This window comes from Amblyomma americanum, chromosome 6 (assembly GCF_052857255.1).
Source record: "Amblyomma americanum isolate KBUSLIRL-KWMA chromosome 6, ASM5285725v1, whole genome shotgun sequence".
Lineage (NCBI taxonomy): Eukaryota > Metazoa > Arthropoda > Arachnida > Ixodida > Ixodidae > Amblyomma > Amblyomma americanum.
Window position 1 is genome coordinate 15583942 of NC_135502.1, and position 19855 is coordinate 15603796.

Below are 19855 nucleotides of genomic sequence, written 5' to 3' on the forward strand. Positions count from 1 at the left end.
TTCCATCTAGGTTGCAAAAGTAAATGCAAAAACGAGTTGTTGAATATTGCCTTCATTCAGCTGAGGGTGCTCGAAGCAAACGTAGAAAAATTCGGCTTGAGTGGCTTCAGAACACATGACGGAAACACAGAAACACATGACGGAGGAAGGATGGGTTTGTGTCTATTCCCGTGCTGACGACCCTATATCTATGTACCAACCAGCTCAGGGTTTACGGGGGTTTAACGTCCCAAAGCAACTCAGGCTATGAGGGACGCCGGAGTGAAGGACTCCTGAAAGTTCGACCGCCTGGGGCTCTTTAACGTGCACTGACCTTGCACTGTACACGGGCCTCTAGAATTTTGCCTCAATCGACATTCCATCGGCGCGGCGGGGCCGAGCCCGCGTCTTTTGGGTCAGCAGCCGAGCGCCATAACCACTGAGCCACCGCGGCGGCCCAAACAGATCAGATACAACCAGTTTTGCAGAAAAAGTCATAAGGGCGCGAATCAACTCCACGGTTCTTGGGACATCAATTTTAATTCTTTGGCAAGTTTGGAATATTGTAAGGTACTGTTGTGAAACTAATAAAGTTAATGGTTCATTTTTCTGATGCACAGCTGATGCTTTGAAAGTTTGCCATCGCTCGCATGAAACAATTAAGACTGCCATAAAACCCCAATGGGTTACGCTTTTGACGATATCAAAAGCGTTAATAGGCATCAAAACCCAAGCCTACCGAAAAGACAACTGCGGATATATGGATCCTTATCGTGGGTTCTTACGATATATAAAAAAATTGCGTTCATAAAGAATTTCCTGTTGATATATGCGCTTGTATAGAATTTCTTGGTGTGATTACCGCGAAAAAGCGTGAGGACATTGCAGATTTATTATGAGCGATGCACTGTGTAAACAACTGCGCAAGGCACGATATAAACGATTTATTGCAGAGAATCAGGCGTGATTATAGCAGTTTCTTACTGGCACTTGTGTTGGCTTTCTTGTGTATCCCGAAACACGCCTGAGTTCGGAACGAATTTTTGACCAGACCTCGTGCGTAAAATATTTTCTTCCCCTCTTTAGCCGAATAAGACATAACTCGCAAAAATTAACAAACCTGAAGCTAACCTTACCGCTCACACTTTCGAAATATTTCTGCATACTAATATCTGGAAGGTAGAGAATAAAGTTTTTTCTGATCTGGAAGGTAGAGAGGTAAAAGCGGGCAGGGTGTGTTGCCTGCCTCGAATTTCAGCGTCTTTAAAGGGGACACTTCCCCCACCTCATAGGATATTAGACACACCAGATGCCGTATGTTGGCGGCAGATGCAGACGAACACATTTACAAAGCTCCATAGACGAAATCTCATACATCCAACAGTATACTCCGACACCTTTCCCTGGTGCCAGGCCCGCCGTACACTGTTCTATATTTCGTGAGGATGTGGGACCAGACCGAAGAATCTGCAGACATAAAACACGTCTTTTGAGCGATGGGAGGCGCTGCTGATCAGCGATAACCTGGAGGACCAACGGGCTCTTATACGACAGGTCCGCAAGGCAGCTCAAGCCAGTGGAGCCCTAGAATGAGGGCCCCACCCATAAGCTCGAACAATTCTTGTTTTTTTTTAGTTCTTCCTCTTCCTCTGAATATTTGCAAATCGCGAAACTTACACATATTGCAACGTGGAAGCGATTACATTCAGACACCGAACCAGGTATACACAGATGAAATGCGGATGTTTATTAAACTTGCGCAACAAAGTGCTCATGGTGCTAGAGGGAAGGGGTGTGGGGTTTTAATAGGGGAATAAATACGTGCTCCCCGTTTAAACGCGGATAGCACATTTCAAAACAGCCGAACCCCACGCCATCATCGCGTACGTTACCAAGCGCACGCCGACAACGGCGGCCCTTGCTCTGAGGAAAACAAAGGAAAGACACTGTGGCTGACACAAACAGGCATTAATTGCTACAACAACAATAACGCCAGCTAGCAACAAAATAAGCTAATGAATCGAGGTCGTCCGACTCACCAGCACGGTTACGAGCGAATGTTCGCATAAGCTAGGGCAGGGGTAATACTCCCTGGCCGGACGGGACGAGAACGTTCTCCCCCATGAGGCCTCACCCCACTGACTAAGAGCGCAGCGTCGCGCCGAAACGTCAGCGCCCACCCAGTTCTCCAGCCGAAGCGAGAGTCGTCTCCCCCGCGCGCGCTGCAATCACGCCGTCCGTTAATTAACTAGAGAGGGTGCATCATGAGGAAGCAAACCCTAAAGGAGACTAGTCGGGCGAGGTTCCCACAGGGGGGCAAGGTTCCACATAACGTACTCATCAGGTGGCACCAGATGAGTGGCGACTAGTATTAAGAATCGTAAATTCTGGCATGCGTGGCCGCAACTCATCGTGAGCTCGGTAAATTTGTACTATATTACACCTCCCTAGGTGCGGTACGAGAACATGATAAAGCCACTTTCTGCAATAAATCAACAGAAAATATCTCAAAATTATGCATTAATTAGATCGCCTTAGCGCAATTATATAGCTGATTTTTTTTTTCTCAGCATCATCCGTAGAAGCGGCCTTAGGCTTGCTGCTGTGTTGGATACCTAGATAACTTTAATCAGCTGGCTTTATCGACATGCAGAAAAATCTCGCACACAAGTGTTTTATCATTTCACCACCATAGGAATATGGCAGCCGATTTTGGAATTGAGCCTTCGGCCTCGTTCTCAGTAGTAGAGCGCAAAAACTGACAAAATTAAGTTTTATATTCTGAGCGCACATGAATATAAAATATTTTTTGTGGATTTTGCTTAGCAAGTTTTCTTATTAACTGAGGCTGGAGAGTGGTCGGTAAGGGGGGATTCGAGCGCACGTGACATAACATGGTCTGTGTCGCATAAAATGTTATCTAACCTCCTATCAGATCTTAATATTAGCCGGAACGGCTCTAATGTTGTGTTTTTTTTTTGCGGTATAAAGAATCCAGTAAGTGTACATACTCAATGTGCTATTCGTTTGTAACATCAACTGTAATGTAACCAGTTATTAAAACCAGACTATTCTATTCTTAACAATAGACGTAAGCAGACTATCCATCTCATCAAGAAACATAGTAAACTAGAGTTTGGTGGTAATAAATTTCTTCGATTGTATTATTTGACTGCAGCTTAATAAAAATAATAAAAGTCCAACTTGTTTTTATTATTAAATATGTAATTATACTGAATTAAAGGTATAATGCAATTATCAAAGCTACACGTCCACCTCATGAAGAGGTATCCCTAAGGCTGGAAGCAAAGTTACATTCAGGGATAGCAAAAAGGCCCGCTTTAGCAGCCACGTTTCAGAGAGGGAAATGACGCGAATTTAAAACTATGTTGAAATAACCGAAAAAAAAATCCGATTTTTTGGATGCTGTGGATAGTGAATAATGGATAAACTTGGTGGTCTGTTTAATTCACCATTAACTTTATTTATAGAGAAAACTTTTGCAGTACAGAGGATACTACACCTTTTGGCACCATACCTTAAGGTTATTTAACCTTAGTCACGTCTTCAAATATTTTGTGAAGCACCTTAATAAGAACAGAAAGTTGGGCTAGTTGGTGTGCTAGCTGCGCTTGTGTTGTGTCTCCTCGTTCGCTTTTGTCCTCGTTTTTTTTGCGCTGTCAAGTATGAAAGCACCTTAACCTTAACTACGGCGTCCCTGATAGCCTGAGTCGCTTTCGTACGTTAAGCCCCCATAAACCATAAACCCTAAACCTTGGACTTTTTAGCGTTTCTCATCAATATCTTCCCCTGCGATACCCAGGCGAACTTCCAGTTCTTCGCCCCATTTCGCCGGATACCTTTACAACTATATTTTGTTTTGTGCACAACTGCACATGTATATAAACTGACCCATCCATACCGAAGACCTAAAGGCATTTGGTCAGCTTCTATTTCTTAGCTTTAAGGATAATGCGATTGCACTTTTTTTATATGAATTTCACGACATTTTTAGGCTCATCTTTGTCGTTAGTCGGAGTCGGCTTTAGGCATAGGACTTATAAGTCTTAAGTTTTAATTCCTTCTTTTCGAGTGTCAGCTATCATTACCACCATGGCCCGCAGTGATTGATGTGGCGCTGATGACAGCCCTTTCCTCTCAAGGTTGTTTCTTTGACTGTACTGTTTTAGATTTATCAGCTCTTCCCTCACGTCATTTTTAGGTTGCGTAAACTCCCATTTTAACCCAAATTACGGCAAAGCTGAAACGAAGCTGAATCTACAAAAGCGTGACTATTCACTTCATAGGTTTGATTTAGGACACTGCAGAATAACACATAACGCATTTAGACGAATAACTCTAATTTTGTTATCGTGCCGTGACTGCGGGCGCTAAGGCCGTACTTTGAAGAAGCCCAACAGGCATAATAGAACCAGTTTAAACACCACTGTGCAGCTCTTGCCCAAATGGGGTTATCCAGTCAAAAGTGTGTCAAGCTCCTTGAATTACGGATTGCTGGCGGAGCTTCAAAGCCCATATTGAGGGCGCTTGGAATTGCTATTAGTTTTTTGAAGTCGTAAAAGGCCCTGAGCTCTTTTTTGCATTTAGGTTAGCAAAAATATAAGCCAAACTAAGTGAAAATGTGAAAACAGTTTTTCCTTCTTAACTTGATTAAGCCGAGATGGGACGAAGTGAGCACATAAAGAGTTATAGGGGAAGAAAAATTATCATGATCAAGCCTGAAGCGCTGCAAGTTTATCACGAGCGACATAATCGGTTAACAGCTATTATGAGGACCTACATAAATATTCTACTCCAGAGCACCTCTCGTGGTCAAAGCATTTTCATGCAGGCGCTGCTTTTTCTTTGCCCATATGTCCCGCAGAGCGCCAGGGGGCCAGCAATAGGCCGCCAGCGTTCATTCGGTTCATTGAGCCCGGTACTTCTGCCGACAGCAACGAAAATTAACTTTCTCGGGAAAAGCAGGGCAGCGAACAGAACTGAAAAGCGTAGAAATACTGTTGTCAAGACGCCCTAAGTGGCGAATCAAAGGCAAGTGAAGGGATAATTTCGGTACCGAAATTCTCCTCACTTCGCGCAGAATACGCACTGCTTCTTTATTTGTATGCGAGCGCGATGCAGATAATAATATCCTGACTATTTTGCTGTCCCCTCTCGTCACAGCTAGCTGAATATTTTCTACTCAGCACATAACAAGCTTCAGAATCAAAACTACTGCAGAATGCTACCAAAAAGTTAGCGGCCACAAACCCAGCGCATAACAAAGCGCTTTGACTGGAGGCCATTCCATCGAGGCTCAGACTGACTGATGGCAGAAACTCCGAGGTTGTTACCTGTGGTAATGAATCAAGACGGTACATGAATGAGACACATGTGGCGCAAGCGCATATTGGTTCGTCTATTATGGACTCGGTTAAAACTTTAGTCTGTCAGACCACGATCTACGGTGGATCTTTCAAGCCGAACATAGCACAACATACGTCTGCTTGCCAACAATGATATTAAAACCGGTCTGAATTCAGCGCTCGCCGCGAAAAACGTGATCACTCTCCAGAAATCACCGCAAGATTCGCTACAATTCAGGAATAGCAATATATTCTCAAGTGGCGAGTTACGCATGGACCTTCATTAACATGCCATCTTGGCCAACGTAGTCAGACATTGGAGCGCCGCCCGAAGTTTGCTCGCGAATAGCACATTGCAAGTAGTCGTCCTCTGGCTTTCAGTTAGTCAACGGCATGAAAACTTGCGCGCAAACATGCCGAAGTGCTTGATTCTGTCCTACCTGAAACATCTTCTCCGGGTTCGTTTAGACTATATTGTGGCATTCTTTGACTAAATTAGCCTCTCCGGCTACTCTGAAATGAATAAAGTAATTTTTCTTTGTGCTGAAATGAGCGAAGAAGTTTTGTGTAGTTATATTTTTATAACACCTGCTACAAAGTTGTCCACTTTTACTATGTGATTGGTACTAACGGCTCCTTTTCAGATTGAGCTCGGTAGAGTATTCTTTCCCACAGAAAAAGGTTTTGATGCCTGATACAGTTCGATTCATGAAAAATCTTTCATCTGACAATGCACGCTTCTCATTTTCTGCTGGTGAAGCAATCAACAAGCGTGTGCTGTCCTTTCTTTCATTATTTGTTTTTGAGGAAGCGAAGTGCCCGGCTTTAAATAGTAAGTATGGGCATCCTTGAGCTACAAGCACCAGGTCGCACGTGTTGTAGGTAAAGAGAGCAGCAGCGGTCGCACGTGGTAGGGAGAAAATGGGAAAAGTGAGGCAAGTACAACATGGGCTGGCAAAGTTCTTTCTTCCTTTCACAAAAGTCGCTACTAGCACACAATATCCTGGATTATTTTGTACGATTAAATTGTCTATAAGAATCAAAGCAACATGCAGTTCAACTCCAGAAACCACAAAGTTTCTTCTCGAAAATGTACCTGTTTGGGGCCGTAATATTGACAGGTGATTACGATTACAGCACGTACGTGGATGTGAATGGCAGACAAAAGACTGCAGTTAAAATGCAACTTTTGATTGGGAATACCCACGCATGCAAACAGGAAACTCGGCAAAGGCTGTAGCAGCCGATGAGCTCGGTGGTCGTCTAAGATCAGGATTGATGTCTTTACATCGCTCCCAACGCAAACATCACTGCCACCTTTCGATTAATGCGCTAATGGTACAATGGTAATCCCGACACTATTACACCCTTACACTATCCTATATATTGTATCCCTACTGTTCTCTATGATTCACAATGGTGTTGTTCTATTTTCTTTCATCAATCCCCAGTCCTAAGTGTTTGAACTTCTCAACGCATGGTATCAGAAGCTTCTGAATTGAGGCTGTTTTGGTCATGCTATGTTTAAATGCGAAAATTGTGAATTTTCTACAGTTACCTGCTAAGAGTTCGAGATAACTTTGGCTATCTGCAAAAATAATACAACGTCCAGAAAAAACTAAACAAGGAAGACCTATGGCTACTTTGTTCTGTGTCAACTATACGCTGAACTAAACCAGCTATACTCTTCTTTTCCATGCATTGCATCTTTGCTATGTAAATATGAACAACAGTGTCGACAAGAGGCGCCGCTGTTGTAAACCACTCCCCAGGTTCACCTCCTCGGGTACTATCTAGCCCTTGCCACTTTATTTGCCCTCAGAAATGCTTGTATGTCACCCTTATAAGCTAGATTACGTCGACAGCTAGCCTTGCTTAAGCCCAGAAAGCACAATCACATACGCCTCTTTTGCCTCATAGCCATTTCTGTAGACTGCGTTTCTAGAAAACGACTGTCCTCAAATCTTCTGCCCTGCCTAGAAGCACTTTGTAGTTACCAGTAGTCCGCTTTTCTCTGTATATATTAGCAGTTCTGTTTTGATAGAAGCATTGCAAGCCAATAGACGTTGCCGCGATCTATCTGTAAGAGTGACTTGTGGGTTTCTGTCCTTTATCTTCTCTCTATTACATTTAGTCTGCTACGCAGCCAGTCTTCTAATATCTGCTTACTTTGAAAGATTCTTTCTGTAGCTTTGAGCATTTCTTTTTAACCTTGCGACCCCCACCTCAGCATTAAACTTCTTTTAAATTGCATCATGATAGTTTTCCGTATTATTAGGCATCGTTTCCAGCTCTCTCTTCCAGTCTAGGTTTCCTAAGCTGAACTTTTCGTCTGCCGTCTTGAGCGCTGCCGCATCTGGTCGCCTAGAAGTCGTTCCTCTATTTACTTTGAATTCCTTGAATTTATTGTCCGTTGCCAAATCTAAGTAGTCCAAAACCCTGTGGCTTGTCTCCTGAACTGCAGTTTTTCAGGCAAAGGCAACATCGGGCAACACAGTAAATCCAGAGAAATCTGATCGCCTCTCTCGGCAAAAATTGAAACGTCCATTTGGCGGCTGCTTCCAGCAAGAACATCAAAATACAAGTACCACTAACTTCTGAGACAATATCCTAAAATACGCGCCAAATGTCCCTGCCTTTGCGCCCGTGGATAATATTAATACCGGAAAAACTGTTTCAAGCTCAGTAGAGAACATAGGGTCTAGCTGAGTATCTTCATACATCCACAACGCTCTAAGCAATGGCTCAGTGGATATGGCGTTCTGCTCCTGTGAAGGAGGCCTCCTGTTTTATTATAAAAGTGGCGGTCGCATATTTTTGGAGGATAAATACAGAACGATCTGTTTACTGGGATTTCGGTGCATGCCGAAGAACCCAGATGGTAAAATTAACCAAGTGTCCTAAACTATTGGAAGCATAAAGTCGTTTCTTAGGATGTCGCTATTAAAAACAATCAGCTACACAGGTGTATTTAAAACGTTGTAATTCATTAGGGTGAAGGTACTTCCCACAGATTAACTGCAGTGAGTGGCTTTATCATTTGCTCTTCCTTCACCAAGTGGAATTAATTTAGTACAAATTTACTGAGCTCCACTAGTGAGCGAAGGGTCACGATCACACAGGCGAAAATTTACGGTGTTTAATACATCTCATGATTGCGCCATGCGCTGCAATTTATCCCCCACATCCTCCTCCCACTGTGCGCAGGTTCTTTCGTTCGGTCTTTAATTAACAGGCGGCTTCCTTCTGTGCCTACATGGCTGCGTGCCTGACCGCCGCCTCTTCTGCGTGACAATGTCTTGATGTTTGGCAATTTATATATGCACAAAAATAACACAGTAGTATGACATCTAAAGCTAAGCTTGGTTTCATGCCTCCCCTTGAACGTTCCTTCTTATTCCTCTGCAGATGAGAAATAAAACTTTTACGAAGGAGGTCGACCCGCCGCGGTGGATCAGTGGTTAGGGCGCTCGGCTACTGATCCGGAGTTCCCGGGTTCGAACCCAACTGCGGCGGCTGCGTTTTTATGGAGGAAAAACGCTAAGCCTCCCGTGTGCTGTGCGATGTCAGTGCACGTTAAACATCCCCAGGTGATCAAAATTATTCCGGAGCCCTCCAATACGGCACCTCTTTCTTCATTTCTTCTTTCCCTCTCTCCTTTATGCCTTCCCTTACGGCGCGGTTCAGGTGTCCGTTGATATATGAGACAGATACTGCGCCATTTTCTTTCCTCAAAAGCCAATTATTATTATTATTATTACGAAGGAGGTCCGGCCAAGATGCGTTCTGAACACGGGTGCGTTGCGGGAAGTACAGGCAAAGTATCGGCAGTACCGGCAACGAAATTCTATTATCACGACTGGCGCTATTTATTTCAATTTTTACAGCGTACCTTGGCACAATTATTCAACGAGTGTGATTCCTCACAGATACACAGCGCCCCAGAGTTTCCAAAATTTCTCGGCGCCTACAACTCTTTCTACTCTTGTTTCGAGCCTCTTATGCTAGATCAAGGCAATGAGGAACAACTTCTTTTTATATTTCCGCTGATTTTGGATTCTATTTATTGTAACCTATATGTAAAAAACGAGAACAAGGCCTCGTTGTGCGGTGAACTAGTTTTCACAATGCCACCTGTCCTCAATTGGAGCTATAAAACGGCACCTGCCAGATGCAATTCACGTAGCTCGCCAGTTATTTCACCTCCTAATCACATCACGTAAGTGCTGTGCAGCTCTGGTTAAATTGGTAAGAATATGCTACTTGGATTTCTTCAGAGTGGTGCCTTTGTGGCCGCAGTTAGAGCGCGGTAACGGAGTGAAAATTATTGGCTTAAATTCTTGCGTAGTGTCTCTAAATCAAACTTATGCGACCAATAATCACCATTAGTTGGAGTTAGCTTAATTCCTCTTTTGCCATGATTTCACTTGAATATCTTAGACTCGCAGTGAGCAAAATTTTCCTTAGTGAAATATTTTTTTAAACATTTTCTCAAATTTTATGCCTTGCGCTCAGTTGGCACTGTATTTGCGAAATATGCACAGCACCTTTGAATTAAAACTGCATTTTTATGAGACTTTGAAATCAAAAAAATCACTGTTTCAACTTCAGAGCCCCAGTAAACATTATTTTATTTGAGTTTACAAGTGTTTATACGTGCATATATTCGCTGAGCGTACCACCAGCAGAACTGGGTCAGCGAGATTTTCTAGGGTGCCATGAATTCCAGGCGAAGAACAGTTTCGAAAGAAAACGCAGCAACCGAAAGAAACATAAGAATGCAACGAAAAGAAAAAACAAAATATGCGGAAAAAAACGAACAAATGCGGCGTGAATTTTTCGTGTACCCGCTTTGGTGGCTAATTAGTTAGGGCGCTCGGCTACTGATCCGGAGCTCTCGGGTTCGAACCCGACGGCGGCGGCTGCGTTTCGATTGAGGCGAAACGCTAAGGCGCCAGTGTTCTGAGCGGTGTCAGTGCACATTAAAGATCCCCAGGTGGTCGAAATTATTTCCGGAGCCCTCCACTACGGCACCTCTTTCTTCATTTCTTCTTTCACTCTCTCCTTTATGCCTTTCCTTACGGCGTGGTTCAGGTGTCCGCCGATATATGAGACAGATACTACGCCATTTCCTTCCCCTAAAGAAACAATTATTATTATTATTATTTAAATAGTTTCATGCATAAAATCTGCGCATATTAACTGTAACCTCTCTACCTCCAGACCTGCCATCATTGAGATGACTGCAATCAAGTTGAAGCAGCTGTCGTTGCTTCATACCGTCTTTGCCATTCTTGCATTCTCTGCAGTGGAAGCAAGCTACACCAGATCATTTTATGAGGTAACTACCATCTTCATTCTGATGTTTCATCAGGCTTATATTGACTGGGATTTAGTTTTGATCACCTGGTAAAGGGGCACGAAAAAAAGCTGGAGGAGAGGGGACACTTAAGCTCCGTCTTAAGCGTATGACGCGATAGCGTTAATGGGTTGATGAGCATATTTGCAGAATTTGTAATTCTCGACTTTACATTCCTATGTCCCTGGGAGACCTCATGCCGTTTATGGAGCAGTGGTGCAGCGATTAAGCGATGTGCCACTGTCCGGCGATGGCAGGTGCTGCCACCGGTGGGGCTTGTGTGCCTCAGGTTGCTCTTCCTGAGCAGCCTGTTTTGGCCAATCGATAATTTAACTGCCGCCTGCCATGGTGGTCACTTTCTTCACCATCTAGCGGGCACGCTGCGATGAAGCCACAAGGTCACGTGACGTAGGTGTCTCACCTAGGTGTACCTAGTTGCCGGAAATTACGGTTGCTCCGGCCACTCCGGCCGCGCGGCTTCAAACGGTCGCCGAGGCTGAACAATTTTTCGACATGCACTGCTTTTGGCAGCTTTTCAGCCGTTTTGATAATTTGACTCTAAGGTAAAGTATGACGCCCAAACGGCGAGAATGCATTTGTGGCAATGCTGTAATAGAAAATAGGCACATTATGGCTTTTCATTTTCAGAAGGTTGTATTTTTTCAAAGACATATTACACTAGGCTGCTTCTATTTTTTTTCTTTTTCGTTAGTAGCGCCTACATCTGCGTGTATACTGTCTTGTGCTTCATAGCGTGGATGTCTATATTCGAGTGCTTCCTGGGCGAGTATTTTTTCACCTCCTATCCCAAGCCTTGTCAGTTTCTAAAGAACATTCCTCTATAATTATGACGGCACCATAATCTCTTCCTATAAAATTTGTATTGAAGGCATACATTACATCCTGCTGCATTGTAGTGGTGCCGGTAGGCCGTCTTCGGCTGCAGTTTCCCGCATAAGGGCTCTCCCTTTACAATCTAATTGACACCGTCCGCAGCGATTCGCGAAAAATGTGCGGTTCTCTCAGCTGTCGCACCGCCAAGGCACAAAATAAATCCATTCGATATAAACGCATAGAAATCAAAATGTCGGTGGAGATGTCCTGAGTAGAAAAATTTTGGGGTGTGCCTTTCCGCGGTGGCTTAATGTTTGCAATTTTGTTGGTTAACCAAAGGCCATGGGTGAAGCCCCGACCCCGAAATCCAAACACACTATGTGCGATGTTAGTGCCCATAAAAACCTCGAGTGGTCGAATTAATTTGAAAACCACTACTGCGACCTCGCTCACACTGCATTTGGTTCTTCGAGACGGTAAGTCCTGCACACCACATATCCATTAAATTTTATGTTGTCGTGCAGAAAGGGTTTTGCAAAACACGTTCAGGATTCTGATTTGCTTCTTTATTTAGCAGGATTTTGAGCGATCACAACGTAAAGCAAAAGTGAATATGCAGGAAGAATAATTCTTGCAGAAACGACTGCAATCTGCATCAACCATAATATAAAAATATACCCTTCGTTCAGCTCCAAGTCCTTGAATGGAAGCTTTCCGTAAAGTTGAACCGATTTGACACCAGCAATAACGCTTTCACAAAGGACAAATTGTTTAAAATCATCAAGGCAAATACTAACCATTGGTTGCTTCTAAAGATTACACTGACGGATGAAATGCTTTCGTTTAAGTTCGTTCTCTTAGCGTCTGATACAATGCGTCACTGCAGAGGTCTTTTAAATCGCTTCATGGGTCTTGTTTCTAGTGCTCATATTTTCTGCCCTGTAAGTGAGTGAGTTTTCCGCCATTTCAATAAAGGGGAGTGTCCACGAAATATTTCAAGTAACTTAGCATGTCCGGGGTTTATCTCATATACGGACACAATAGCGCACGGTCTACGAATATATTTATTTCTTATAGGGTTTTTTGTTTACATTTTTCATTATTTATTTTACTTACTGTGAGCTTGAAATCGCACCCGCCCCCGGTAGCTGATGCAGAGGGAGCCGTTGATGACGTACGAATGCTACCGGACGGCAGTAACAATTGAACCGGAGAACGCCGTAAATTTCGCCATCCTGTGGGACGGCACCAGGCCCAGGAACAACAAGGTCATCGGCACCACGTGGTATGAAACACGTGACAAGTTTGACAGCTACGTAAAGTGAGTACACGCTTGGAATATAACCGGCAAAGCAAGTGCACTAACGTTCTCGATGAGTGCGGTAAAATTCAGCGGGAATAAATAATTACAGAACCCAGAAATAATGTTTTCTCGTTTTTTCGTTATGACAGGTTTTTGTTCTTTTGCAGTATTTTTCTGTAGTACTGTAGATTTTTCTCTAATGCTATTCTGCAGCCTTTGGTATTTTTCTACAGTAACTAAAAAAATCTGTTGTTGCAACCAAGATTTCTGATGTTATTAAAAGTTCGTGGGCGAAAGTATTACTGCAAATTTGTTCTTACGATATAAAATTTTTGTTGCGTTTCTCGAATGAAAATATTGTGCTGTAGCATATACAAACGCATCACCATCATTTCTCTGAACAGTCTAAGAACGCAGAAGCATTGCCTTGACAGCCGTCAATCACTTAAGCAAGAACAATGTTGCTAACGCACCCCATATGATTTCTGTTCAGAGAAGCGGAGTGGGGTCGTTGTTTGGGATAGCAATTAGGGATAATTGAAGAAGTAAAATTGAATGTCCGCTGAACACCACTTATATATAAGCACAGGCAGCAGAGAAAATAGAGAGCGAATGCAGTTTATCTGCCCGTCAGGAGCGAACGACACTTAATTTTCGCAGTTTGAATGTCTTATCGTTTAATGCATTAGATAGACCGTTTATTGTGCTCACACTGCACGCAAATTACACTGGCCTATAGCCCGCGCGCCTGGTCTTTTAAGCGCAGAAGTCGATTTGAGCTTTATTTTGCAAGAACTCTTCTCGCGAATCATAATGAACAAGTGCTAGTAGTTTTTGCGGCTGCCACCAGCTGCTGTACGGCGGTGAACCCCAAGAACAGTCATAACAAGTCGGGTCGAGCGCAGGAAGCATTGTATAAGTCAGGTTCTGCAGCGCGCAAGATGAATAAGTCGTCAGTATCAGCGTCTTCCCGCGCGATTTTCCCGGAGAGTTTAATTATATCTCGGCAACAAATAAAAATAATCCCATTAAGGTAGGCCGTGTTCGCTTCTCGCAGCCGACAAATGTCGCAGGTTGCTAATTTTGAGAAAAGATGGACGTGCAGTGGTAACTATTGCCAATCGTATGTACTTCCACATGCTTGGCGTTAACGCTGTTAGCTAGTAAACAAGGCATGTCTCAACTCGTGGCATCCAAACCATCGGTTTTCGGTTTCTTGTAGCCACAGCAATAATGCGGGGAATTATTGTTCCAAAATTCGAAGCATTACTGACACTGCGGAAAACGAGAAGGCCGTTTTTTTGTGTTAATAGTTTTTTTCCCTCTTCGACGCATCATGACCTGTGTTTGCACACGAACGCACTTAAAGTTCCTAATTTCCAAACACAAGGTATAGTACATGTTCTATGAGACAAATTATTCTACACTACCTTTCATAATAAACGCCAGCTTAAGTAGCTTGTCATGAGATACTATTACGATCGTAACACAATAAAACAATACCCTTTCACGACGCGCTGCTGCGGTGAGAAAACCGTTATAAAGCACGCACCCTCATTGCCACCTTGAAAACGATGTGACTAACATTTCCACAGAGCTTTAAATGACCACTTATAACCAATCAGTGTCCTGTGTCTTTAGCCACTTGATACAAATGTAAGGTGTGACAAGCGTCATCAGTTGTACCATGTGAGTGTTATGTAGTTTTAACTCAGATATCGCGCAATATTCATTTTAAAAGTCGTCGAATTCTATGCAGATCTTCACTGCGCTTTATAGTAAAAAAACTTCTTCTTCATGTATTAACTAAAACCTAAATTTTGTTGTCTTGTATAGCGGAAACTTCACGACAGAGTACGACCAGAACGCGGGTGTTGGAAAACTAGTCAGCAGTGGTAAGCATTTTGCGACGCATTTTAAGCGCATTTTCTTAAGGTGATTATCTGGTTGAGGTTGATGCTGCATGGTAAAAAATGGATGGTAAATATTTAATTACATATGAGCGTTATATCCTTGATGAAAAATGCTATTGACGCAGTTGGCTATAATTTTTTTTATTTGGCTCCGTTTCATTGCTGGTTGCTAATGCAGCGCGTAGTCACTACAAAATAATAAGAACTATTTTGGCGTTCGATGAGAAATAAAAGGAATAAGTTAGGTATGGAGCATTTGAATAAAAATATGATCAGTACGTCCCGAATTCTGCCTGGGAATTGCTGAGCTTTTTAGAAGACAATAATATATGCGTTGGTAGATATATAACTGGAACTTCTACTTGGCTTGAAAAAATTTTATGGTGTGCAACTAAACTCATAAATTTAGCTTTCATATAGTTCGTTCAGCTTTAGTACCAGCAACGCTTACGAGATCCGAAAAGATTACAATGAACTGTTGCACTCATGCATGAAGTTGCCGCCTGTCTGCACAGTTTTTATGTGTTTATATCTCTTCAGTGCTCTCTTATCACATCGTATAGCGACAAGTGCAATTTAATGGCTGAATATATTTAACTGAACCAAGAACGAATATGTACGTCGCAGGCTTAATTGGCGGGTGGTAGGACGGCTATACTCAACATGGGCTTATATACAGCAGCAAAGTTTCATTCTTTGCCGATACTTCGCGCACAGCTGTGGATATACTCATGCTGATGCCAATTTCTTCTCAAGCCGCCACGGTAGCCCAGTGATTATGGCGTTTGGCTGCTGACTCGAAGGACGCGGGTTCGATCCCTGCCGCGGTAGTCGACTTTCGATGGAGGCGAAATGCCAGAGGCCCGTGTACTGTGCGATGTCATTGCGCGCTAAAGAACAGCAGGTGGTCGAAATTTCCGGAGCCATTCACTACGGCGTCCCTCATAGCCTGAGTCCCTTCGGGTTGTTAAACCCCCATGAAAGCTATTTCTTCACAGAAATTTATTGGCAACGTTAAGGTCTTCATGGAGCCATTAATCTGCAAAAAATGCGGAAAATATTTCATCGTAATGGTACAATAGTAGTATTAGATAGAGCGTTTGATATAATAGCAAGGAAGATAAAATTAGGAAAATAGGAAGGCAACAACGAAAAATATGAAATGCTAGTTCATTGAATGCTTATTTGAGGGCGAGTCAAATGAAACTAAGCCAACCCACACCGCGCAATAATGGCTTGGTCCATTATCTCCGAGGCATGCGGGTATCACACAGGCATCCCTTAATTACGAAAGTGACATGCGGGTGTGGAGATGAATGTTCTTTAATGCTCTCGTATGCTGGGTTGAACAAGGTTGCGTGACAAAATAGACGCTCCAAAAGTTGCACAGCGTAGTGTCGTGAGGTGTTTGACAGCTGAAGGTGTTTTCCAACGAGAAATTAGTCGCCGTATGGCTGCCGTGTGCGGTGAGCATTGCATTTCATTGGCCACTGTGAAGCTTTGGAATAAACGGTTCAAAGAAGAACCTGAAAGTTGCAAAGACGATTCAATACGGGGCCAATTCCACCGTGCAATCAGCCCTAACACAACTGCAAAGGTTGATGAGCTGATTAGCCTCTTTTACGCCGGAAAGGTTCTGTTGATCTTTTGTTTCGATTGTCAGGAACTGGTACTGATCGAATTTCGTAAACCTGGAGAGATTATCAATCGTTTACGGTATTGTGAAACGCTGTATCGACTGCATGTCGCAATCAAGGACTAACGACGTGGGAAATTGAGGAACGGGACCATCTTGCTCCACGACAATGCCCGTCCCCACGTCACTGATGTGGCCAGCACAAAACTGTCAAAGTTCAAATGGGAAACGCTGCAACATCCGCCACACAGCCCAGAACTTCCACATTTCCGGCCAACTGAAAAATCAGATCAAGGGAACCAGATTCATGGCGGATGATGATGTGAGAGAGTTAGTTACAGACTTTTTGAAGCGGAAGCCCAGGGAGTTTTATGAGATGAGAATCACGCGACTAGTTATTCAGTGGGCAAATGTCTAAATGCTCATGGAGAGTACTTTTAAGGAAAGTACACCGTTTGTTTATTCGCATTGGCTCACTTTCATTTGACTCGCCCTCGTAGAAAGGTTCATCGTGGTATTTATTTGACGGAATTAATTGTTCTACATTGCAGACCTGCAAGAAAACGTGGAAATTGTGTTGCCACCATACAACGGTGAAGCTTATTACATGAAGCTAAGTAAGTAAATCTGATAACTGTCTACTTGAATAGTAACCCATGGGAATATACTTTTCTTGCCTACTACGAAATACGAGAAATTGTGCACAGATGAGCACACAGTCTGTACCCAATACACAGACTGCGAAAATTGGTTTCGGCCTAACCGAGCTGAATAAAGAAGTTCATAGAATCACGTGGGCTGCAAGAATGCACAAATGAAGAGTGAGAATATCTTAACGTAGAATTTCTCCGTACCGATGTGTAACTTATCTAAGAGCCATGTTAAATATTGGCTTTCAAGCATGGTCAGTGTGCAGACAAGAGTTCTCCATTTATTTAGTTCCTGATAATGAAGCCACATATTAGTCCTTATCTTGCTGTATTCTATATACAGGCGAATTTAGTGCACCAGGCAACAAACAGATCAGGACCATGAAAATAAATTCATCCTCTTTCAAGTGCATTCTATTTTATTCGTTTCGAATTGTGCACTCCGCTCAAATTGCTTTACGCCGCCCTATCTCTGAAACACTTCGGTGGCTGTGGAGGAGAAAAACAATGAATAGAAAGACATGAGGTGGCGCAATGTAAGGGTGATTTCATTTTGATTACTTTCCGCATACCGTCAAATACCCATGAAACGTCACCTCAGCGTTGTCGCTAGAATGAGCCAGTGTATGCGATGCACGATAAAAATGGAGCTTAATTTACGGAAAGGCATTCTTGTTTATCGACCACCATCATGTTTATAAACATAGGGGTGCTCGTGGACAACGGAGGCGGCTAGGGTATCGTCTGCGCCGTTGACTGCAAAGGTGCGCAGGTCGCCTATCATATAATTTGAGAACTGCCTTTTACATAGGACTGTCTAGGCCCTCTATTTCGAACGACTGCTTATGAGAGCAAATGAATGGCACACGGCAGCATGTCGAACTGCACGATAAGCTTGTGTGATTCAGAGAAGCACCTAGATTATTCAGCGCCGATATATTGTGTGAGGTAATCCGGCTTCACAACACGCATTTATGCTGCTACACGTTTATCCTGATGTTTTAGAATACCATCACCATTGAAATGACATTGAATACTTCTTCATATTCTCCTTAAAAGTATTTGCCAGCGGCTAACAAAAGGGCCCCTATGATAAAAGAGTATAGTTTTGTAAAATTTTGTTTAAATTGGTTTATACTGGCTGCGTTCTCACCTAAAAACCCCATGCTGGGGTAACTACAGCACGTACATATTGTGGTGGCTTAAAAATACATTTGCGTTTAAATGACGTTTCATACTTAAATATTCTGTTCTCGTTCGTATTTCGGCTTTTGTTAACAAAAGGACGATCAAATTAGTCCGTTGAGTCCGCCGCGATGGCTCAGTGGTTATGCCGCTCGGCTGCTCACCCGAAAGACGCGGGTTCGATCCCGGCCGCGGCGGTCGAATTTCGATGGACGCAAAATTCTAGAGGCCCGTGTACTGTGCAATGTCAGTGCACGTTAAAAAACCTCGGGTGGTTCAAATTATTGGAGCTCTTCACTACGGCGTCCCTGATAGCCTGAGTCGCTTTGGGACGTTAAACCCCCATAAATCATAAACCATCAGTCCGCTGTGAAGTGAGAGAACTACTTCCGCTACTTCTGTTTACACGAATTTCTTTCGGTCCTACCCCTCTCTGTTGGCACCACCCGGCGACAGCAGCGACGAAGTATCTTTCTTCCGTGACATATCGGTTTTGGTCAGTATACCTGCCCAGATCCTGAGTATCTCATACATTGAATAATCTTATTATGGTAATAGTTTCGACTGCTGTGTAGTGAAACTATCAGCTACATACGTTGGTAAAAACACTGTTCCATTGACGCTGTGCAGACCTTATAGTTGGAGAGTCTACGGCAATGCACCTGGAACTCGACGTACCTTGAAAGAGGCTAACATGTTTTCGACCTTTTTTTGATTCTTTGAGTGATGCCACAGCATGACTCGCAAATCATGTGTGCCGGTTTTTACTCTTCCAGCAATCACGTCTCAGAGAAACCGCGTGGTGTACAAGATTTATGACACTTCGGGGCTGTGCATCAATGCAGCCACGCTACTCTTCAAAACGTGCTACGACTACCGCGACAACGAATGCGGGTCCTGCTACAAAGGCTGCAAGGACGAGAAGAGCAAGAAAGACGAGAAAGACAAGAAAGACGAGGAGATATCGAGAAGCAAACCTCGCCGGGACCTGGGCTGCGCCCAGATGCAGTTCACCCGTTTCCCGCAAGCCGAACCGTTCCCTGTGTGCGCGCGCTACAAGTCCTGCATTTAAAGGCACAGCAGTGTCTTTCTGAGCAGTCTGTAACCTTATTACAGAGAATAACGTGTGGTACGACGCTTAAGTATTTTTATTGCTATTAAAATTTCATTCGCACATCAAAGTGTTTTCAGTTCGAAGAGATGTAGCGCCATTTTTGACGGACAGACACAAGAACATAGATGCCAAGTGTTCATGTTTGTCGTGTGGTATTTTTGACTTTCCCTCAAAAATAGCGCTCAATTTCCGCTCATGGGAAACATGCTTGACTAACTTTGGGTTATATAAGCCTCCGAGGTGCAAGTCCCGTCAGGAGGCATGCTTTGTATGCCTTCTTTATCCTTTCTTCGGGAGTATACCGTAAAATATGCCCAAATAAACAGGGTTCTTCTACTAACTAGGTTCACAGCGTATTCTTCAGAGTGTTTTCAAAGGCACTTCGTTAGCGAGTTGCGGAATTACTAGGCCACAGCAGGAGGGAAGGCCCTTTGCCGTGGATCGTAAGCGTGTCGTGAGTCGTGTGGTTGTTTCTTTGAAGCACGGAGGCCATCCATCGCAGCCAGACATTTTAGA

The 19855-nt window shown here is 43.5% G+C and overlaps 1 protein-coding gene across 1 annotated transcript; it reads left to right on the top strand.

Annotated features, from left to right (window-relative positions):
• The first annotated feature begins 10632 nt into the window (after positions 1-10632).
• Positions 10633-19351, top strand: LOC144094572 (uncharacterized). Its single transcript, XM_077628491.1, has 5 exons — positions 10633-10686; positions 12687-12859; positions 14678-14736; positions 16942-17007; positions 19002-19351. Exons 2-5 carry the CDS (start codon positions 12690-12692, stop codon positions 19295-19297), a joined length of 591 nt encoding a protein of 196 aa, XP_077484617.1. The 5' UTR covers positions 10633-10686; positions 12687-12689; the 3' UTR covers positions 19298-19351.
• The last annotated feature ends 504 nt before the right edge of the window (positions 19352-19855 follow it).